General features: G+C 43.4%; 1 protein-coding gene across 1 annotated transcript in view; it reads right to left on the bottom strand.

Annotated features, from left to right (window-relative positions):
• TOP1 (DNA topoisomerase I) overlaps positions 1 to 22,656 on the bottom strand; it is a 66,931-nt gene extending 44,275 nt beyond the window's left edge. Inside the window, exons 1-2 of the mRNA XM_054392130.1 lie at positions 22,518 to 22,656; positions 21,834 to 21,858 (exon numbers count right to left, since the gene is read on the bottom strand). Coding sequence (XP_054248105.1) covers positions 21,834 to 21,858; positions 22,518 to 22,550 — 58 coding nt within the window. The 5' untranslated portion in view covers positions 22,551 to 22,656. The remainder of the gene's footprint in view (positions 1 to 21,833; positions 21,859 to 22,517) is intronic.
• Between the last annotated feature and the right edge of the window lie 2,105 nt (positions 22,657 to 24,761).

Genomic DNA, 24,761 nt, shown 5'->3' with positions numbered 1-24,761 from the left:
CAAACTCATTTCACTTTAGGTGCACCCCAGGGTCAGATGCCTCAGTTCATGGAGGCTGATACTTCAACAGTGCTCACTGCTTCCCTCCATATATACTAGAATAAAATCTGAGTTTTATAGCTTACTGCAAAAAATATTTTTTTTGAATAAGCATAAAGACAGCAGCTCTTGCTGTTTGAAAAATGAACCAATTAACTCTTTGTTGTGAAACTCAACCTCAGTCATTCCTTTTCCATACAAGGGAAGAAAGAGGAAAAACAAAAGGTATCAAAGCTTCGTGAAGAGGGAGTCTGGAAAAGTACAGCAAAATAACCAAATACTTCATCCTTTCTAGGGCAGGAACTTTATTACTAAAGGTAAGTCTCCACTGAAGTGTGTTTTTCCTCTAAGGGCTCAAATGAAGAAATATATCATCACTGAATAGATTTCAGACAACCTATTTTCCAGGCTATAGTTAACTCCATGATAAAATTCCTTCCAAGCTGAGCCAGAACTGACCACACCACATGGTATCCAATTCTGCCAAAGCTTGAAAATTTGGTAATTCTGACAGAATGGAGTAAAACTAACAACCTCACAACGCCCCTCCACACTTCAAGAGCTAATTGAGGCAAAAGAAACTACAGGGCCAGACAGATATTATGTCTTCTTTCCTTAAAAGGCATGTGCAGGGAAACCTGGCTTCAGAACAAGACAGACACCTTAGTTATCACATTCTTCATTACATTTGTAATTTGAAGGCTACATATTTCTCTCCGTTGAAGAAACCTATAGAAGGACATAGTAATGAACCTTGATGGCGACAAATAGACAAGACAGACATAGATAGACAGACCGACATCTTCAGCCATTCTGTCCTTTAGAATTGCTCCTACCAACTTCTTGAGAAGTTCCACTTGCTCTCCAGCACAGTTTCATTATGCAAGCAAAGACCTTACACAGCTTTTTAAAAACACAAAGTTTGCAAAACAAGCTCGACGCACCTTCTGCTCCACCGAACCCCATGGCAACTTCAATCTAAGGAAGAGAGGTAAACAATGTGACAGAACTGCTAACAGTGAGGGAGCACGGTGGGCACAGGACCAAGTCTGCATGCCAAGCTGTAGGCTCATTTCTCCATCCTAAGCTTTGAAAGCTTATCATGGATAGGTTAAGCAGGCCAGGAAAAAATACAGACTGATCACTCCCACCTTGTGTGACTGAAGCCTCTGGGAACATGAAGTTAGCCTGAAGTAAATGTCATTACCAGCATTTCATCCATCTAAACTAACCTGCAGAAGGTGGGAAGGTGAGCAAGATGTGCTGCAAGAGCCTGTTCACAGAGAGAAGGGCAGACGCTCTTTAGTGCTGGTTTGGAGCCCTTCTTCATTTCTGCTCAGCCACACTGGACTATTGACTTCTTTTCTGTGCACCTCATTTTTTCATCTGCTGAGGAAGTATCTAATACTCTGCAAGTAATTAATGCTTAAGCAATTCAGACAGCTATGAGGTATATATAAAGGGATGCTGACCTTAAAAAAGTGCTACACTGCAAGTATTTTGCTGAAAAACAACTAATGGTGTAGACAGCAGCAGCAAGTTAATGACCTGAAAGCACCTCTTACATGGTCTCTTCTGAAAAAGGTGACACTTTCACATCACCTATTCTGCAGATCTTGGTTCTGTGTAACAAATGCGTAAAAGCACTACAAGGGGAACTGCAGTAGATAATATTACACAAAAGAAGATGACCGAGGACGCCTTATAAAGCATGAAAATACATGTTTGATCAGCACAGAAAGACTAAATTAATAGCTGCTTCTTGCACATGCCAAAGGGCTCCCGACTGAGAGGCAACAATGAAGTTTCAATCCATTATTTGCATTCAAAACCAAAAAAAGTTCATCGTGAAAAGAAACATGTGTTTCCAGGGATTCCCAAGATGTAAAACATTCTCCTGTAATTGTATGACTAAGAGTCAGAGACTGAAACCCATTAGTATGTTTCCACTAACAAAGCAGAATAAAACAGAACACTTCAGGGAAATGACCATCATCAGTGTTCAGCTAAACATGCTGCTGTGCTGGCATGGAGAGAGGAAAGTCCAGAGAGTCTCTGGAGGAAATGAGACGAGAAAGCAACCCTATTCTTGTCCCTGGTGATATTTATTCTTACAAGGTTACTCTCATTAATGAGTAGAAACATTCACTTTCCATAGTCCCCTCCATTCAGAACCTGAGTACCTTGCCTATGAACTTCCCTTACTGGAGCAGAAATAGTTTCAATAATTTTTTTCTTGTGCTTTATGAGTTTACTGCCACACAAATAAACAAAGCTACACACTGCATGTACATCTCTAAAGAAGGAGTAAATCCAAAGCCACATTTTTTCCTCAAGTTTCCAAAGCCAAGGCCCACCACATCTCAGCACATCAGGAGGCCAGGCTGAGGTCAAGAGCAGGATCCAGAGAAAAATCCATAGCGAACACTGCAGGACAATACATGAAAGCTCCAGGACACTCTAGAAATAAAGCCATGTTAGAAGTATGGCCAAGTTTATATAGTCTATACTAAATTCACTCCTAGCTGTGGTCATATCCAACAATTGCCTTGCTTTCAAGTAAGCACTTACTCTTCCTTCTCCCACCTCGGACAAGCACAGAGTTACGTTCCACAGCCAGTGAAGGAATCTGAACAAACAGAAAAGTGGAAAGCTAGGCTACTGTAGCAGCTAGTGATTCTTTCTAAAGCCAGCTCTGCCTGTATCTGATTATCATAGCCAGATCCAAAATGCAAAAGGCAAGAGAAGACAAAGGACAGCCATGATAAGCTTGAGCTTCATTGCCTCTCAAGTTTCTAACACCTTATACTCCTTGCAACTAAATCCATCTGTATGTATTCTATTTGCTAATAACATATACAGAAAGTGGATTGTATAGATGTGAGAGAGAGGACACATCCTGAGAGCAGGGAGGACTTTGGAGTATATAAAGTGGATATAGCTGAGGGCAAATGGCTGGTACAATCAGCTCAGGGAAAAAATTTTGCATTAAAAAAGTAGTTACAGGAAGGTTCTCTGTTAATTTCTTTTAGATCTACTAATACTAGACAATTTTTTACTAGAATGTCACCACAGGTTTTTCCAGATTCATACCCGTTTCCTCCCCACTGTGTGAAATGCAGGTAACAAACCCAGCACAGTGGGAAGCACAGACTCACTGAGAAAGCCTGGACAATCACTCACAAACCAGTCTAGCATCTAGGAGCTTAGAACTAGTTTAAGAATTATGAAAGGTAAATTTTAAGGGCATTCCAATCGATAATGCAAGGGGGACTAATCCTGTTCTCAGAGTTAGGGAGCAGCCAACCTTTAGCACAGATCCAAGGCTTAGCACAGGAGTCATCACGTGGTGCTGTCACACACAACCTTCTCTCCGGAGGAGACAAAGGGAGGGATATAGGCACCACACTGAGATATTTGGCTGCACTGGAGACAAAGACAAAGAGAACTGCCCTGGGTGGCTGGCAAGTCACTCAAGAGTGAGATCCAGAGGGTGCACACCCCTCTGCTCTGCTTCTCCAAAGTGCTTGCTACAGTGGGCTAAGTGCAACATTTACAGTCATGTTTAGACTTCAGAGATACCAGGGACTGCTCAAGATAACCTGTCCCTTACTGCAATGCAGTCTAAAGAAAAATGGTTCACTTAACACCTCTATTGTCCTGGTTTGCAGGATTTTTTCCCTTAAGGAGTTCCTGGCTGCAAAGTCTTCAGGACAACACGCTGCTTTTCATCAATCCCCTATCACAAAGGAGGTGCAAGCCAGGGTGGATTGAAAACACTCTGGCTTAGCCACCAAGTGCTCTTGACAGCAGAGAAACTTTTGCTCCTTGCCTGCTTCATAGCTCAGAGAGCCTCAGATAATGCTAAATGTAGCATAAGAATAAAGCTTAGACCTGAAGCGAGGAGCACAGTGACTGTGCTGCTGCCTGCATGACTGTCACAGGTAGGTGGGCTAAATCATCTTCAGGAGAATTTTGATGAAGAACTGCCTGAGAAACAGCTTTGAGAGTTACTTCAGTAGACCAGGTCAAGAGCAGAGATTTTTTAGTGCAGTCTGTGACAAATTCACACAGTAGACAGAGAACTTCATGTATTGTTCTCCATCAGTAGACTGAGTCAGTGCCCCTAGCAGAAGGTTTTTCCCACCTCCAACTGCTCTTTACACCATCATTAGAAAGGTGCAAACAACACAATTTCTGATACAGAGTCAACAGCTGCTTACTGCATGCAAACTTTCAAGACAATGAATCAGGAGAAAACAGGGGCAAACAACTATAATTCCTAGTCCTTAGAGAGGATAATAGAAACTTCAGCTACATTTAAAAATAAAGAGAAGGATTTAACTTTGGGGCATCAGAAGAAAAGTTTCACATCTAAAAACTGCACCAGACAAGAGGAAAACTGTGTTGTCAGGAGTAATTACACTGCAGTGACATCAGCTAGGAAAATATTTTCACTTGCTGGTTGTGTCAATGACCAGCATTTCTGGATTCACTAAAAAGAAGTTCATAAAAGGCTCCCTGAAATCCTGACACTTCTTCAGCACAAAAGTGATGTCTCAACAGTAGATCACACAGAGGCAGTATTTGCACCAGCAACACATGAGAACAGGGCTGGTGTGTTTGACTGTCCTGGGTTTGACCCAGAACAAGGGCTTCCCTCAAGCAAAAATTTTACGGAAGATGGAGGGGGGAAAAGAAAAAAAAAAAAAAAAAAAAAAAGCAGCTGCACTGAAGCTCTTTGCAGCAGTCAATGAGCAGCCTCCTGTCAGCAGTCGGGATCACACACAGTTCATACACATGGGAGTGGTACAAGCTGTGCTCAGTGTCCTCAGAGGCAATGCTCTAATGGCATTTGTTCAAAGCCTTTCATTAACCATCCCTTGACACATGATGTGGCTTTGGCCAGCGCTGGTCTCCTGCCTGCTGTATGGAGGAAAGGCTTGAAGAAGCAGCACCCTTGGGAACAACATCAAGCCCCCACAATCCTCAGTATTAGAGCATAAATTGAGTCTTCAAGCAGAAAAATGCTTGGTAAATGCTTTAAATCACCTCTGCCAAGCACTGCCACTGTTTCACATGCTGGAGTCAGATGATTCTCCTACTACTTGTTTAATACCATGCCTACTAAGCTCAACTAAAGGGGGAAGTGTGGCCAAAGACATAAAAAGTTTATTTCAGTAGACTAGTCATTTGAAATTATTTTGATCACACTCAAGCTGGTTCCTCACTATAGGAACAACTCCCACACTGATTCCAGCTGGTGGCTTCTTATCTACAATAATTTCTTTTAAGTATAGGGCTGCACTGGATGGATACAGCCCAGTTTCACCTCTGTGCCCATTGTGGGCAAGTTAAGTGATCCCTTCCCCAGGTCAGGCTCATTCCAAGGGTTGTCTGCAAACACCTTATCACCAGAGACTGTTTTGCCACAAGTCCCACTCTGGAGACAAGGGAGGGAATGCAGTTCCCCTGCCTTAAGGGAACATTAGCACAATTAGCATACAAGATGAAACTGATTCCTGCTAAAACACACGAGCAAGTAAACAAAAAGTAAATGTTTAATGACAGTTGAGATTTCTGCATTTCCAACAGAAGACTCCTGAGTCTTCTGAAAGAAAGGAAGAGGACCTTAAAAGAGGCATCACCACAGAAGTGTGGGTCACTGTAGCTTTAAAAGTGAGGTTTCAAATAAGGATGTGATTGCAACACTTAAGTGACTAGTAAGTACAGCTCCTAGATACAGTGCACCAAACTCTACTGGAAGTCTTCAACTGTCATCAGGCACAAGATGTTATGCACCTGTGCTCTCCATTCTATTAAATCCAGGTCAAGCCTCACTAGCTGGCAACTATTAAATCACACTGATACAGGCACTTGAATCCAAAATGTAACCTGTTAATGCAGGGTAACAGGCTGTGATTACTTTGTTATTAAGTCACTTCAAGTAAAAAAAGCTCAATACAACAAATTATCAATTTGGTGAGGGTTTTTGTTGTTGGTTGTTTGGTGTTTGGGTTTTTTTGCTTGTTTCTTTTTAACTACTGGCTTATATCTTTGGATCGAAATCAGAATTTTTGTAAACACAACACATTTTCAGATTTCACCTTACACAAAGTTCACATCTGCCTTGAATGAAGCATATGAAGGGGAGAAAAAGATTTACTCTGTTTCACATCTAAAGCCTATTAAAATCAAGCAAGCACAATCCATGGAAAAGGAATTTAACCAACTGCTTCTGGTTACCTCTTCCTCAATTTTAAGGGTAATTCTTTCTTCACTTAAACTTTGCTATAACTAGGTATGAAAAGTCAGCCTTCATTTTTTCAGCTTTCAAATGGCTTCAACCATCACAAAGAACTGTTTAAACTGAAGGAAATACAGCTGCAGGTGCAGAGTCATCAGAAGTTCATTTATCACCACACTTCAAACTCCCAAGTGCTTAACTAATGACTTCCATCAGATCAGAGGTTCTGCTTTCTAATTGCTGCGACAGATCACACTCTACTTTCAAGTCTTCTGAACCTGAAGCCTAGCATTTTTTAAAGATTTTAAGAGGTTGATTGGTGAGAAGGTTTTAAACATGCTCAAAAAACCCCTATGTGCACTACAGATGCAACCACAGTGATTCAATACTTTGTTATTCCTCTTTAATACAACTCAAAGTGAGAAAAAAAACCTCACTGACTATATAGCTTGTTTTCAGGACTACTCCAAAGGAAAAAAAATTAAGTACTGAGAGCAGAAATAGGCAAAGGAAACAAGAGGAACATCTAAGATTATTTACAACCTGATAATTTATTCCTGAATGATTCAACTCTAAGACTAAGACAAACTATTTTTACAAGTTTCTTGGCTGCCAGTTTTATGTACGTTGAGACAAATTTTTAAAAGGCTATTACAATTATTACTAGAGTCAAAATTAGATGAATGCATCCATAAAATTCTACACATAGGACTAATACCACCTTGCAAGTTGTAGTCAGTCCAGCTGATGTAGTAGCTTTCTCCCACACAAACAGCCCCAAGCAGCAACTGTACTGCTCCCTCCTTCCCTCCTCTTCCAAGTATTTCAAGCCTGTGCTAGACAAAAGCCCTGCTGGGAGTGGAAGCACTATCCAGGCACCCAGTGGCAGAACACAAGCTTGCTCCCTTCAGAGTAGTCCTGCGTCACCTGCACAGACCAAGTTTCTGATACCACAAGCTCCTGAACGCTTTTAACCCTTCTTTGTACAATTTCAATGATGATGCTTTCCAAGTTCTAAAATGCACCAATTTATTTTTTAGCACAGATATGTTTTCTTGACAGCATTTATCTTACTACCTGTACTCCAGTCCCTAGCACACCAGAAAAAACCCTCCCTCTTTTTTACCTGAGATCACAACTGCAACCTGTGATCAGCTTTACCTGATACTATCAGAGGTAAAAAGCCACCAACACTAGAGCATAAGGCTTTCACCAGTGCATAGTGCTGGTACTAAGTAAAGCCTTTAAATGGGAAAACTATGTGATGAGTAGCCCTAATGCCATAAAAAGAATGAATGTGAATAACCTCTTCTGAAAAACCATCAAATCACAGGAGGTACTTAGCTTCACATGCCATTCCCAAACCTAAGAAGTTGCATGGACAGAGCAAGATATTCCTAGAGGAAGAGGTATCACAAAATTCCAAGTTGGGTAACAGCTTGTAACAACCACATTTCTCTTCTAGTGCTGGTATACTAAACACTCCAGATTTGTAGGAGATAATGTAAGTTCAACCTGGTTTCCTAGGACATTTGTTTGCACCTCTAAGAGGTGAAATAGTTCCGTAGTCTGACTACTACAGAAAAACAAACATTTCAACACAGGTTTTCACAATAGACTAAAGTACCAGGCACCTTGTGATCAGAATATAACCAAGACCCTTTCTACCACTACAGTCTCTGTAACAAGTACTGGAACCTTGGCTGCAGCACTTTACACCAAGACAGGTACCCTGATAGGAAATAGCATTTATTTTTTTATATGAAAGAAATGAGCACAGACAAGTAGAAAAAGAAGACATTCTGCTAAGATCAAGCATCACATTTTTCAACAATCTAATTCTGCTGCAGTGATAAGTGTGTAGTTAATAGTCAAGTCCAGCACTTGTTCCGTCAAGAAGTGCATTAGAAGTTGCTGTATGAACCCCATGCACATCTGACAGACAAGAACAACTCTGATATAAGTGCAGAGACCAACAGGGAGGAAACATCATTTGACTCTTGGTGTACAAAGGCCTTCGACAACCTGCTTCTGTCTGTTCTGGTGCCTACTTGGAGTATCAATCTCCTCAAGTGTTCTGATCTGAATTTAGTTCTGTATGTAAATAAACCCATTTGTATCAGAGGACTTAGGCAGTTACATACCTGCAGTTAGCAAAGTGCTAACCACAGCCTACAGTAAATTGCTGGGATCCCTGGCCATGATGGGGAGGAGACAGAACAAACTGTCTTCTCAGTCTGAAGAAATAGCTTGTGGGACGATGAACTGAGCAAGCATCAGAGGCACTTTGTGACTAAATGACACTGACTTTGGAACATGGAAATAAGAGAGTTATGAGAAATCTGCATTCAGTTTTTTTAAGCACCCAAACACTTTTTGGAAGCTTAGCAGAAAGCCCTTCTGAATATGAGGTGTCATTGGAACTGAAAGCAAGTGGAAAACTTACCTTTCCAGTCTCTGGAGCACCTATGATAAAAATCACCGTTAGACTTCTTTGTAGTCCACGTACTTCAAGTTTCTTAAAATACTTTTTTTTTTTCAGTACTGGGGAAAAACAAAGTGAGAGCTGCTTTGTCTCGGTTCTCCTCTAGAGCTCATTGCCAAAGGCTAATTCCAGAACTCTGCTGAGATTAAACTGTTAATACACATGAAAACACAGTACAAAAACTCAGCTTTGAAGAAAATCAAATAGCATATTTATTTCAGCTCCACTCAAAAAGTAAATATTTGCCATGTGCAAGTCAGTAGAGGACTTCCATAAAAACGAAACTGAGAAGTCTTCCTTTCCCCTGCTCAATGTTCCTCCCAAAACACAAACACAGTGATATTATGCAAAGAGGACTCCTGGAACTACCACACCAACAAGTTCCCTTTGGGCTTTATGGCTTCTTAGTCTGGATGAGAGTCTGAGCATGAGGCTCCCGTGCCTGGGTGGGGTATTCACAAAAAGGGAGAGAAAAACTCATGAACTTAAATTAAAAACAAATTCTGCTGTTAATAATGAGGCTCACATCTGTTTTGAACACTGTCTCATGTTCTTGTGTAATACAGCTACAGGGGACTTACTTCACAAAACAATGCTCCACAGCTCCATCCTCTATAAAGGAATCTGTTTAAAAACACACACTTGAACTGAAGTTGACAAGGACTTGGTAAAGCTCCGGATCCTTTGGAAACGCAGCCAGGGCGTTAGCATGGCTTCTCATTCTAACCAAGCACTACAATGAACGATGGCAAAACCCAAGCACAGATTAGTTCCTAGGAGATCCAACCCCCTCCTGAACCAGCCATCCCTGCTGTCAGCACCAAACATAACCTGCCTGCTCAAATGCAGGCAGAACAAATTCAGCTGGCGTGCAAAGGCAACACCGGCAGCTTTGAAGAAAAATCTATCAGATTCCTGAAAGGGGCAAACGTTGCCCTGGATGAGTGCTGTGAGAGACCTGCTCGAGAACACAGGGCAAGACAGAACATTTCAACTCAGGCTACAGTTCAACAGTAACTTCACTCTCTAACTTCGCTTTCTCTTGCCACACTTTGACAGTGATGGATAGTGAAACCAGAAAGCAAAGATTATGGACAAGAGTCTCAACAACTGAGCTGGATGGAGGGAAGGAACAAACCTGTTAAGACACACGGGCAGTGCTTGAAGAATGACGGCTTCACACCTTCATTTATAAAACAGGAAACTGAGGGACTCATCCATTCAAGTGCTTCTAAGATTCAGTTTAAGAGCTAAATTAACGGAATATGCATTTTATTGCCAGCAGCAGTCTCCATCCACTGCCTGACAAGTTAGGGACTGGGGCAACCAAAACTACCCAGTGCTGGGCTCTCCCGAGACCACATGCTGACAATCACAGAAGCCATCTACAGAGCATCAAGTGCCACACTGCGCTTCCCTCTTTGTATCTAGATGATGAGAACAGTCTGCGGCCTAGAAAGAAGCCTCCTTTAGATGCAAGCAATGCTGAATAAGCCTACTTGATGATAAAAGGAAAACATTGTTTATGACAGCTACTAAACTCCAGAGAGCAGCATATTTTAAATTAGAAGACTGTATCTACTCATGAAAACAGGTATTTCAAGGACAGCTTGCTTCTGGCTCCCTAACGAAGTGCAGGTGACATACACAGCTCTGATATTATGACTCAGACAAGATGCCAGCTCCTCTGAGAGGCTCCCTGGGTTTGCCATGCATAGAACACAGGAGGATATAAGAAAGCAAAGTGGAAAAGGCTCTTAAAAATGCTTGTTATCCACATTCATCTCCAAAGGTATCTTAGAGAGACAGAGAGATGTTCCAGTCCACTGAAGCAAGACCAAGGAACCCCAGTACCTACTCACTCCAATGTGACAACTTGGAAATACCAGAGGTAACAGCACCGATATCCTGACTCTGCTCTGTACCAGTGTTTTCTAAAAAAGATGGATCAAGGTGACACCTACTACAGGATTGGGCAAGTCACTGAAGAAATGAATCAAGGTCACTGTTGTTAAGAGTTCATCTCTTGCACTGCATTTGTGTTCACATGAGCCTACTGGCTCTGGATCTGTCAATCTACACTTGTGTGCTGGAACACAACTTGCACCTTAGTCCACTGCCAGAAAGGATTCAAGACTTTTTGCTCTTTATCACTGAGGTGCACTGTTGCCAAAGAGAAGGAACCTAATCTTCAGTCAAAACGAAAGCTAAAAACTAAGTGTCAAGGGGTAACACCTGTAAGGATCACCTACATGTAAAGGGATCTCCTGTGCACAAGCAGCACTGCATCAAATGGAGCTCACTTTAACAGCCTCAACGACACTCTCGCTCCTTGGAAGAGCAGGCAGCCTTTTATTCCCCATCTGGTGGTCATTAAATCCAGAATACAAACCTCAGAGTACGTCACTAGGACTACTCCATCCCTCCATTTTGTAGAAGCTGCTTGTGTTGCAATGAATCATACCCTCACATGGATCTCCAAAGAGCTCTTGCTTCCAGTTTCCCAAACTGTCTTAGATTAAAACGGAGAGTGCTGGTCTAACTTGTAAGTGTACCTTCTGGGGCAAGTCAAAACTGGTACCTGCCCATCCCAGCTGTTTATCTCTAATAATGGATCTTACTCATACACTGCTAGTATTCACCAACATGATATGCTATTCCTATTGCTTAAGGCACAGTTGGGAGACATTCATAGCAAGGTGGCATGCATGGTACAAGAGACTAACCTGTAAAGTATTTAATGCCAGATCCTTGCACACAGACCAGGAAACCATGGATCTCCTGACTGTAAATTTCACTACAGCACACATCTTAGTATTTGTGAAATAATTTGGTACCACAGAAAAAAAATTACATACTCCAGCTCCTGAGACGAGTTGTGCATTTAAGAAAAAATGATAAAATATGCTAAATCTGCAGAAGCCTTCTCTTTTTTTTTTGCACTGCCCTTTGCTAATCACCTCAGTCTTCAGCTTTTGAAAGAATTAAATTCAAAACAAATGTCCAGGTTAGAATTGAATCTTAGTCCTAGCCAGACAGCTTTGTATCTATTTCTGTGCTGAAAGAAATCACTTCCACTCTGTTCTTGATCCTGCACCTCTAAGAGGAGCAGAGTACTGCCTCTTTTCCCCACTGTGTTGCCTATTTGAACAATATGGCCTCAGGACAGGATAACACTGTATAGCACAAAGGACCTTAATCCCAGGCATAGTGTCCGTGTGTAACAGAATGTTCCTCCCCAGTGCTTCCTGTCCTCAGCTTCAAAGAATCTTTCTTCACATTCAACCCTTCATCTCCACACAGCCTGACCAGGGCAATACAGACTGTGCTGATAGCTGGAAAAACAGCATCACACAAAATAATTGCCATCTCACTTAGCTACTAATCTCCCTAAGGACAGAAAGAACTCCATCCACCTACATCCACCACAGAGCAGATGAAGGAAGACAGGCCTCCTACCTGGTTATCAGGTCTCCAAGCCATCTTATGTCAGGATCTATATAGCAGGGTGTCCTCTGACAATCACCTGTACTTTTTACCTCCTAAAACTCTTACCACAAAAATAGAAGCCTCTTAGTTTGCTAACTTAACTACAGAAATCTCTGCATTGCAGTTAGAAGATCACTACATATTCCTCAATTCTACCCCCAGCTACTTAAAAACCTGCCACAGATGCTTTTCAAAGGCAAAAAAACTACAAAAGGTGAGAGCCCACTTTTCCCTCAGCCTCTCCCCTAAAAGATCTTTTTAGGCAACCTCTCCAAACCAAGAAACTGCAGCCTCAGAGGAAGATCGGTAGCTGTTTTGACAAGCCTGGCCCTTGTTCAAATACTGGAATCCAAGCTTTGAGCAGTAATACATTGGCATCAATAAAAAGGTCAACTAAAGTACATTGCTCTGGCCCTGTAACACAGGTCATCTATTCCACGCTACATGCAAAAGAAAAACTACCAATTTGCTGTTCAAATTGAAAAGGTGCACAGAAGTGACAAATAAAAGAAGAAAAAATATTCTGGACTGCACTCCTCAAGTTCATACTCTCATGTGTCAGAAGCAGTGTTAGGCAATAGATCAGAGTAAGCGACAAATGCCAGGAAAAATGAAAAATCTGTTTGTGCTTGGGTATTGCTCTGTTCCTATTCATTATTTTTGTGACTTTTTACCATGAAGTTACATCTCTGGTCAATACCTGAAAAGGTCTTAGAAATTCTTAGAAATCACTCCACGCAGCCACTGCTGCACATCTCTTAGCTGCACCAAGCTAACGAGGCATTTGGATAGAAACAAGACAGTTTCCAATGCCATGCTGTGTACACCAAGTAGTGGAGTGAGCCCAGCACTTCAGAAATTACAGTGCATTTGGTAAAACTCATTCCAGAGCTGCCAGACAAACAGTGCTCATGCAGAGGGCTTCAGATAGGACAAGCTGTATGCAGTGTTATCCATGAGGAACATGGCACCTCACATTTAATTTGTTCCTAACGTTTATTCCCTAGCACAGCAAAATGCTCTACTAGTGAACTCCCAGATGCTTGCTGCAAAAATTAGTAAGACTGCACATCAATGACTGGGATTTCAAAATGAGCAGGAAGCAGTAAAAGTCACCAGGGTCTTATTTTGAGCAAATAATTGGAAAATAGCATTACAGGAGAAGAATGTAACAGGTTTCTCCATAGATAAAGTTGTACTGTCTGCTAAATACCATGTGCCTGTAACAGACTGCCAGCTGTGTGCTGCAGCTGATGAGCCATTAATGGGCATTTAGCTAGTACACCCTGACCACCAGCTCGTCTTTAAGGGACACAGACATGACCTAGCCAAAGACAGGTTACACAGGCTGATCAAAACATTTCAGTGAAGCTACAAGTACACTCCAAGCTTTCCCGAGGCAGAAATCAATCTCTCTTCAGTCATGGAAAGATACAGCCAGCTGCAGAATCACTCTGCTGCAGAACTGAATTCCAAGAGTATCCGTTGGTCTTTTAACATACAGCCATCTACGTCGGGCAGAATCTTGAAGAAGCTAATCATCTCTTGGTGGGCATCATGAAACTCAGCACTCTGCAGTACTGCTAGAGAAGGAAGCCATTGTCTTTACAACACTCCCTAAAATCCACCTCACTGACGAAGGTGTAAGATAAAAATACATACGTGCACACCCACACAGCTCACAACTGCACAAAGCTTGTGATCATGAACAAATACATTCGTGTCAAAAATACTGAAAAGGAATCCATGAAGACCGACCGATCAGAAGCTTTGTGGGAAGGAACTTTTGGCTCTAACACTGACAGGAGCCTTCTAATAAAACAATTTCCCAACTGCTTGGTGCTATCCCTCTTTGCCCTCCAATCATCCCAATTTTAGAAGTTACCATCTCCTAACTATAAAAGGGATTTAAGTACTTTAGGTGGAGACACAGGTTGTTTTTCTTGATGAGGTATTGTCTGCTGAGGCGGAATGACAAGCACCTACACTAACTTCCCTGCTGTGTCTCCTATATTTGAGCTTGCACTGCCCCCATCCCATCAAGATCTGCATTTCAGACATTTTCCAGCCCCCGCCTCCAAAGCTTTCCAAGACAGGAGTGAAGCATGCTCAATACTGTCCGTCCTTGTGACTCCTTCATATTGGGAACTGCCAGCTTCAAAACACAGCAGCTGTCAGTACAAGTTAATGGCCTAAACTGAGCTACCACTGCAACAATCTTCAAGTGAAGCTGTGGAGATTTAAGTAACAGCAATGAACAAAGGAATCTTCCCCAGGGTGAAGCAACAGCATCAAATGCAGTATTCCCCAGAGCTGCTCAGCCATGTCATCTGTTTCAGGCACAGTTACGTTATTCTAGTGGACAAGCAGGCCTTGAAACCATAGAAAACATGTCCAGAACTTTATGCTAACACTCCAGTACATTTGTGAGGCAATTCTTATTTGAATCACTGTCCCTCTTCTGCTCATCATTGCTCATCACAGGAGTCAATCTCTATCATCAGCTATTCATAGGGAACTAATTGCCAAGTTCTCTCACTTCTCCAAAAGCACCAAGTCTGATCTCCACCAGCTGTGCTGGAGGATCTCCCAAGAATATTGTTTGTTTTAACGACTGTCACAAAACTTTTTATTTCACATCACCACTCCTACAGACAGAGTGAGGTTTAAAAAAATCCTACTTTTAGTTCAAAGTAGTCCCAAGAACCATTTATGTTAAGTAGGTGTTACAAAAGCACAAGTTACAGGAAGCTTGACCATAGCTTCCTACTCTCTACCTCCATTCTCAAGTCTGGAGCTCTCACTTCTTCATCAGCTGAGTAGCTATAGAAGTCAAATTTAGAAACCACATTTCAACTTGGAAATATGTATGTATGCTCAGGTGCCTAAAGTCAACAGCAACTTTTACTGCTTTTCATACCTTGTACGTCGTAAGAGCACAAAATTAATTCTTTTCACATCACCTTCCTAATGCCTTAACTCCCACTGTGACACCAGAAGATATTACTGCAGTACACTCTTCATGATCAGTAGTTTAAAAAGCAAGCATTTGAGATGAAAATATTTTTAACTACAAATCTGATTAAATCCACAGGAACTATTTAGTATTTATGTCAGCTAGGACATTTTGAACAAATGCTGTGCTAAAAATACTGTAGTCTCATCCACACAGGGAAACCACTACTACAACTCATTTGGCTGAACTACTTACTAAAGAGCTGGAGCCTGCAGCAGAAAAGGCTCTCTGCTCTGCCCAGAACAGCACTTCATTCCGGTGTTCAGCCAGTGACAGAGAGTGGAAGTCACTGAGGACACACTGCAGTGGGAGCATCCCACAGCAGACAGCAAGGACAGATGCAACTGGGAATGCTATTTAAAAGGAATAATCCTACTGTATCCAAGAAATACATTTCCAACTGATTTTCTAGCAGTCCTTTTGGAAGAGGAGTTCCAGCAGCAAACTCGCTGCTGAAACAACCACCAGTCCCTACCCTTCTGCTGTTCTCTCAACAGGAGGAAGCATTGTGAAATCTCATGATGATTCGCATTTAAATGCTGACAGTGTGGAACAGCTCAGAACAGAGTCATGCAGGGAGAAGGTATGGCTGGACACACAGAATCATAAAGGTTGTAAAAGACCTACAAGATTGAATCAAACCATTAACCTAGCACAGCCATCTCTACCACTCAATCATGTCCCTCAGCACTGCATCTACATATCTGTCATATGCTGCTGCCTCAGGCGAGAGAAAAGCAGAAACACAAGGTGACAAACACCCATTGCTACGAACGTGCTTTCTCAGAGAAGGAAACCAAACAGACCGTCCTTCGAAGCTGCAGGCAGGCGCAGAACATGGAACACTAAAGAGCATTCTGCTCCCATGAGAGGTTTTCCATAAAACTTGGGGCAGTTTCTGTAAAACTTGTAGCTGCAAATACAATTCAATAAGCCAATAAATACTTCTGAATGACTGCATGTCTTACAAAGATATGAGAAATTTATTCACACAACCAGCTCAAGCAGACTCAAAACTACCCCATCTTGAAAAGCTACAGAAAAAGAATCTCCACCAGTTTTTTACATGATATTGGGCTTTACTTAGACACTGCATCACTAAAACCCATCCCTGCAGTCCAATAACAAAGCAGCAGAGACACCCTCAAAGCTCCGCTGATTTTAGCACAACTACAGCAATTTACAACACCAGGAAGAATCTGACCTGGAGCCTGTCTCTAACAGGGCAGTGGCTTGTGCTATTTCAGCAGGTATTACTTTAACAGGAATCCAGTGAAATCATTAACAGAGGAATTTGAGTCAATGAGATGTTAAGTACTTGCTATAATTACTTATTATTGCAGTTTCTGCTGACTGGCCAACTCAGGAGGCTGGAATTCAATGAACTATCTAACAAATCTCTGAAGTTGAAGCTGTAAATGAAATTAAATGTGAATTTGTATTTGATCACATTTATGAGCTGTGTGCCTAATTTATGTGAAGACATGTAAAAAAACCCAAACCAACACTTGCACTTTCACATTGGTCCTCTGGTTACAAACATTTCATGTTTTACAAAGCAAACAAACAACCCTGATAACATGCTAATAACAGATAGTGCTTAATGCTGTAGTAAAAGGAAAAACATCTGAAGAAAATCTGTCAGGAGGAGGAAGCACACAGGCCATTAACCCCCCAAAATACATCTTCCAGCACACTGAAGTAAATCTGCTGAGTTTTAACAAAAACAGAAGTTGGCTGCAGTGAGCCGAAATGCATTCAACTCTCCACTCCTACAAGTCACCCATTAAGCTTGAACCTGAATGCTGAATGTGTCAGAACAATTAACACAACTAGACCTCAAGGTCTTTGGTAAAGCCCTTCTGAGGGTACTGCTGGGAAAAGAGATGCAAACTTCTGTGGCACATGATATTTAAGAGCAGTTTCCCACTAATATATTTATTTACATTTCTGGGAATTGTAGTAAGTGATCAGAGTACCCCCACCTGTAACAACCTGAAGGCTTCTATAGTAAAGCCACAGGGTTCTACTCCACAAGCTCTGCAATAGATTGCTCTGAGCATATTGAAAATCAATGTGAAAACTAAATTAAGAAATTTTGTAGCGATTGGCATCTGATGTTACATACTTCTAAAATAAAAAAAGCTAAGTGGTTTCAGACTTAAAACTAGCCCAAGCATTGTTCTAAGACTGTGGGCAGCACTTCTCACAATGCAGGCTCATCACCCAGCACTGCAGCCTGGAAGGGAAGTGACTCCAGGCTTGCGTTGGAACGAACAAATGACATTATTCACGATTCACATCTCCATGTATCACAAAAAAGGGAAAGGAAATTTTCAGTGGAGATATCTATCTGCATCTAAATACCATTAACTACCTTTTGTAGTTTGGATTCCTTGCCAAACATTTGACATTTAAAGGCGCTGCTGACGTGCTCCCAGGGAACTTAAAAGACAAGCTGTGTACAAGAACCAGAGAGAGCACAAGAGTTCACCTTCCAGCTCCCTAACTTCATGGAGGTTGTCCAGCGCTGTGGCACTAAGGGCAGCAATAAGGTACACAGGGCCCTCTGCTTTGCTTCCAGAAACTCTCACCCACCCAGAAGGAAGCAACAAGCAGCAGCATGAAAGAACAGATCTGGTCTCCAAGAGACTGTTTCTCAACCACTAAAAAATCTTCAGGAAAGCTGTGTTACTTTTCAGTTTGTTAGCGTTCACATCACCCCCATCTTCTAGGCAGGAAGCTCAATCACACACGAAACATGAATTTAAAGCGAAACACAAAATGTGCTGCGATTCCTTAACTTGCAGGGCATTTGCTCAGCACTCTTCCTCATTCCCCTTCATATCTTCACCCTGACATGTAGAGGTGTCACACAAGTGCTTAGGCCAACATAAAAAACCTGCCAGTTTCTGATAAGATGCTGCAGCAGCAAGGGCTTAATTTTTCCTCCCAAAAAATTCAGTTAAAGTAAACCCCTCCTTCAAGCATGTTTGACCTCCAGAAGCCAGCTCCATGACACTGGCCAATCAAATTCACACTTCTATTACTATAATGTAATGGTTACTACAGTGACACTGGCCTTGATTTGCACCTTAACATTATGAGTCAAGTCAACCAGAGGAAAAAAAACAACCCTGCTTAAGGTGATGTCTTCACTGTCTATACAGACCAGTTTGGATTTACACAAGTGCTGATCACAGACTGATGAACAGCTGAGACACTAACAGCATTAAATGAAATTTAGCAGTTTGGAATGCAATCTGATTATTTTGCAAACAAAAGTAACTTTGATCTACTGCACTCTGCAAACAGTGGGAGAACTGAAAGTCAAGATAAATTGCTTTGAATCTCAACATTGTCCTCAGTAGTAAGAAGCTGTTACAATTAACCTTAAAAACAAAGCTCTGAAAGGTGAATCTCAATAGAATCCAAACAGATTTTGCATCTGATGTGCAGTTTTAACTAGGGAGAAAATATCACAATGATTCTCTCCCCAAGTACATTGTTGTGAACCAGGACAGACATCTGTGAAGAAAGGGTCATTTTCAATGACCAAACTGTACTTGGCAATGACAGGTTCAGACTATCATCTCCTTTCTACAAAGCTGAAGGCTGCAAGGACACTACCTGTAAAAAAACGCTTCTTGTTTCAGCACAATATTCTTTTCAGGATGGTTTGCAAACAGGCAGTTTTAGGACTGAACATGGAAAATTCTTTGCTGTGTGTACTGATACTAAAAATACAGTTAAGGTGGAAAAAAACATCCTCTATGGTCAAATCAAACAGCAGGGAGAATCTAGATATTGAGACAGAATGCAATTACCCAAGCTGGAATTTGCCCAGGACACTCTTACTTTGAGTGATCTGGCTATTTAATGACAAGAAATAGCCAGGAACACATATTTACTGCTGGCATCCTCTCTCATACCTAACACTACCCTGCTATCAATGAAATGGGTGTGTAATCAGATCCAAGTTCTCAGCTACAACCGTGGTACTCCTTGGTGACCTGCAATGGGTCAGCAGATCCACCCCCATCCACCTCACTTCTGCAACAACCTGTGTGGTCACCACCTGAGGTAGGATGTACATTGACCCAGATAAGAACATCAATAACAACAGGAAGCTCCAAAGTGCTGAAGCTGCTCTATTACTGACACACTATCCAGAAGATACCCCAAACATTCTTTATTAACAGAAATGTTTATGGCTGGTACATTCAACATTCAGTATCAGCTTCCAGAGAAACTTCCCTTCCCCCAAATGTAAAGAGGAAAGGCAGCTTAAAAGGAGACTTTGGCTCTACTGCTGAGTACTGCCTACCAATAATCAAAGTCCAAACCAATTTGAAACACCTGGACAAAAAACCCAAGAAGTACTTGAGATTCCTACCACCTGCTCCTGATCATTGCTACTAAATAGAATATGAGAGCTAGTGCCTCATGACTATGCCTAAATGAGAAACACTCTTCTCAGATCCACATGTGTCAGTTCCCAACACAGAAGCTCAAAGAACTGTGTCAAAGGAACACTATTTGGAGCAAGCAGAGGTGACAGGTTTTCAGGAAGATCAGTCGTGGTCGCAAGGTCAGAGAGGACAGCGTCTATTCAGCATTATTCTCTTTATGAGACTAACAGGGTTACATGCACCTTTCAGCTCTGAAAAGGATTCTGGGGCCCTCTGATCAGTCACAATGATGTTACATGACTGCCATGAAATAATTAAACAGGAGAAGAAGAGTGCTGGTACCTACACTGGCATGAATCTGTTGGGTATGCTTCATTTACCAGGAATTCAGTTTTTCCATCAAGGTGTCTTACTTTGAATTTCTGTACTGAATTCCTCCAACACATGGTAGAAATAAAAACTGGAGGAGTTTTAAGTGCTGTATGTCTAAAAGTCTTAGAAGAATAAAACAGCACATGTTCACAATAGAGGAGAAAAATCACTCTAAGAGGCCCACTGGAAGCACCATTCTCCCTATGTAAACCAGTACATAGCTAAAGCTTACCAGGGAGTACTTTTCCCTAAATAAAGATGATCCTTAGGCAATTATTTCCCAGCACAAGACTACAAATATTCCAATACATGCTTACATTTAAGTTGTTTCAAGACTTACTCCTACACTTCTTGGGAAATCCACTGCACCCCTTTTTCTGTTAAGAATTCAGAGCCCTACTCTAGATTCAGAACAGAAGTTCAAATCCTGCATATTCTCTGTGGCATGTCCCTTCTGCACATACACAATCACATTCCAATGGGCTGACAGAAAGAAAGGTGCACCCAAATGTAGACTTGTAAATATTTACATGCAGTAGCCTACAAAGCCAAGCACATGGACATCATCCAGAAGGAGCATGCTAGAAATCAGTACAACTAGAAGCCAAGCAGGTATCTTCAACCACTCTTTGGTCCTCTCCCATCTCACCAGTCAGAGGACAGCTCAGAGGTCCTTACATTTCCCAAAGTGACAGTAACACAGAGACTACAAATGCAGGTTGCACCCTGCTTAAGCCTTTCCATTTGACATCTACTAACTTGTGGGGGGAGTTGAAATTAGCTTACGTCCTAGAAAAATGAATAAACTACCATAAAAAGTTAGCAGCCATCAGGTGATTAGAAAAGGTAACGTTTTATGTGTGTATATATAAATCTGAATATATAAAGACATAAAAGTTTATATGTTCACACATAAATATATACAAATATACAAAACTACAGCACTCCTGTAATGTTTCTGAACAAAATGAACACTTAGCTCACAAACTTTCTGAAGTGATGCTGTCTGCCTTTCTGGAATTGTCTACACTGCTCTGTTTTTAATCTTTTTCTAAAAAGTGTGGAAGGGGTATTTTAATTTAAAAGCCCTACCCAACAAGGTAAAGTTCCATCAATTAAATAGCAAGGAAAGAAAGAAGCCTGATCTTAAAATGGATGCAGCAGATTCTTTTAAAGAGCAACATGTTGCAATCACCTTTCATTTTAGGGGAAGGAAGGAATTCCCTGAAAGGAACAGAGACGGGGAGCAGTGGGGGGGGAGGGAAGCTGCAATTTAAAAAAAAAAAAAAAAAAAAAAAAAGGAAACACAAAAAAAGAAATGGCTTGGGGATTTATTTTAGCTAAAAACTTTGCTTTTCTCTCCGTTAAGAACGGGCTTGGGGCTGGGGATAGCTGCCCGGTGCTTCTGCAGAAGGCTCCTCCGGCAGCTCTGGGAGGAGGAGAAGGAGAGAAAGCCACACAGAAGAGAGGAGAAAAAGAAAATGGCGCAGAGACTAAGTCCCGACCGTCGACAAGGCGACTTTCCAGGGAGGAATCGGGGCCCAAAGGGGACCCCAGGAGAGCCGATGGGCTCGGATCGGGGGCCTCCGGTGCCCCCACTAGGGGAGGCGGGGGTCGGGGAGGGGCGAGGCCGCCGGGAAAGGGCCGCTTTTGGCAGCTCGATGGGAACAATGGGGCCGGTGAGCGAGGAGCCGGGACTTAGTCTCTGGGACGCCATGTCTGTGCGCGGCCGGCGCGGCGGCGAGGCGAGGGGCGCGCCGGGGCCACACTCACCGTTCGCTCGGAAATCCGCCTCGATCTGTGGGGAGAGGAGACAGGGAGAGACCGTCAGCAACGCCGTCCCGACGGGCATTTATTATGTCTTTTAATTTATTTTCTTTTTTTATTGTTGAGAGGTGCTGGATTTCCCTCCCCCTCTTCCTTCTCATTTTCAGGGAAATTAAATGTCAAATGAGGAATGACCAGCGCGATGCAGAAGGTGCCCTCCATAGCCGGGGTGGGGGGTGTAGGATGAATCGTCCCCCGGCACCCCCACGGCTCCCGGCATGACACCCCAAACTCAAGAGGGGAGCGAGCCAGGGGAAAGCGACCAGCCGTCCCCCTCCCCTTCTCCCAGGCAGGGGGGCGGTCACACACGGGTCCACTTAGCCCCACTGCCCCCGATCTGGGCAGAAACAGGTCTCGGAGCACGGGGCTCGATGATGGGGGCTCCCCAGAACGACAACGCGGGGAAGCAGGCCGGGTTGACAGGGCTCTCTCCATACGCGGTGGTTACCCCGAGCGGGGACAGGCAGGGAGGAGCAGCAACAGCGCACGTCTCCCCTCACTAAGGGTAATGGGGGGGATTTAGCCGAGCACGCACGGGACTGAGGGGAAGCGAGGACTCTGCGGCCTCAGTGGCGAGGGATCTGGGCCCCCCGGGAGAGGGTTTCCCGCGGTCGATGAAGGGACACTCACCTGGGAATCGTTGTGCAGCTGGTCCCCGCTCATACCGGAGGCTGCGGGAAGCCTAACGGAGCGGAGCAGGAGAGAAGAGCTAAGGAAGCCGAGCCGAGACGCGCCGCCGCGGACGCGCCGAGTCTGGACGCGACAGAGAGCGCAGCCTCTGGCTGCAGCTCAGTTGTGTAACAGACTAAGTCCCACTTTCGGCCAACTGCGCAGGCGCCACACATTTTACTGCCGGGGCGTGGCCACGGCGACGCCAGGCGGAGCGCTGGGGTGGGACTTGGGCAACGGCTGCAGACGAACTTGCATCCCAACCACACCGCTCTGCGCCGACTCGTTTTACATATCCGGTCCCGCCTTTTCCTCCCCGCTTACCCAATAGCACGGAGAAATTTGCCCTCATTTACATGCTCGGCTCCGCCGCTGAAGGAACCCGGCGCATTGTGTAAGGCCCCGTGAGCCTCATGGCGCATGCGCCACGCCCGCCCTACCGGCTTCATTTGCATGCCAAGCCCTGCCCGGTCCGCTTAAGGGAGCATGGCGGCGCTTGAGTGGGCTGCACCATCGCGGTGCGGGCCCGTTTCTGGCCTTTCCTGAGTCTTCTCGATCCCCCAGCACAGTCACACCGTGATCACTGTGCGAGACCCTGCGGCGTCTATTAAAGGAACGGGCTGCAGCGTTTCCTTGGCGCACTCTTTGTGCCTATCCGGGGTCTGGCAGGCCTGTGCCCCCACCCTCGGCAGGTTTTATCCATGAACCTGGGTAGGACGCCTGCTCACGGTAGCTGAGCAGCCTCGGCACCCGGGAACTGGTTATGGCCACACTTAGGACGTCCTGGTCAATGCCAGACACGGTTTCAGTGTGTGGAAACGTGGATGATGGTGTCCAGGCTGAGTGATTCCACCTGCGTTGTCTTCCCTCCAGATGGGCCCTTCCTCTGGCCTGGGGGCCTCACAAGCCTTGTGCCTGCTTTGCACAGGAGAAACTGAGCTGGGCTGAGTCACGCAGCCGCAGAACCTGTATAAGCACAAGTGGCCCCATTTGCAGTTTGATTTCGAGTATTTCAAAATACTGCTGAGCTTGGTGTGCACATCTGTCCTGCTGAGAGTTAAGTGTGTGGCTGACCTCTTACTCTGGGCTTCTGCATTGGGCTGAAACACAGAGGCCACAGTAGCCACGCAGAGATTCCCTTGTGCTAGGTGCTGTACAACTGCCCTGCATCCAGGAGATTACACTGTGCTACATGCTTTAAAACTACCCTGTGTCCAGATAAGAGTGATGCCGTGGAGGAACACAGACTGAGTAGCTTTGTGTTGACTAATAAGTCAAGGATAGCAATGGTTCATTGCAAATAAGAGCTTTCTGCTTTAAAAAAGGATCAGCCAGCAAGTTTTTTCTCCCACTGTAAACAGGCCCCTTTAATTTTTATCTCTTACAAGGAAATGGAGAGTGAAAAGGAAACAAAAGCTTTATTTTATTTTAGCTAATGTGAGGAGTAATCATGTACCTCCCTGGAAATGTACACCCCTGCTTCAACTCAAATCTGAAGTCATTTATTTCTGTTCTGCTGCAGCTCTACTAAAGGGGTTTTCTTTTCAGTGTATTAAATGGCAGGTTTAGTATGCATGGCTGGTACATGTCTCTCAGGACTGCCTCCAGTCTTCTTGGAGCTTCCATCCTGCACTGCAACACAGACTGTACCTTTCCTCAGCTTCTTTACACAGCCAGAGCTTTGATTTGATGCTAAAATAATCTGGTGCTGCCAGGCTATCTGAAGAGATACATCAAAACGTAAGCAGTGACAGCAGCCACCTATTTGCACTGCATATTTATATCCTGTAAAGGGAAAACTCAGTCACTTTCATACAGTCTTCAGAAGAGGATCTGAGGACTTCCTTTTTTTTTACCAAGAGCAGGCAAATATTTCTGGCTCTAGAGCTGTTTATTATGCAAACTGCTTTAGTCACTGTTAGATTTTTAAATATAAACATAATGAAAAGACTGTTTCAGACACCTCTCTTGCTGGATGAAGTGTTTGCCTCTAGCTCAGAAGAATTAGGTGAAAGGTGGCTTAGCTCTGGGTTTGAGCCCCTCCTCACTGCCACCCGGGAATGCAGAGGCTGTGTCCACCTTTGTGGGACAGCCTGGGAGCAGTCTGGCACTTCCAGCTTTCAGCATCAGCGAGTCCTGAAAGCCATTTCTTTGAAGCAGCAATTTCACTTTAAATCTTCCACCTCTCTGTCTCCCTAAAGAAGC

Source organism: Indicator indicator, chromosome 24 (assembly GCF_027791375.1).
Source record: "Indicator indicator isolate 239-I01 chromosome 24, UM_Iind_1.1, whole genome shotgun sequence".
NCBI classification, from domain to species: domain Eukaryota; kingdom Metazoa; phylum Chordata; class Aves; order Piciformes; family Indicatoridae; genus Indicator; species Indicator indicator.
The sequence above is the reverse complement of the archived record's forward strand: the minus strand, read 5'-3'. Positions and strand labels throughout refer to the sequence as shown.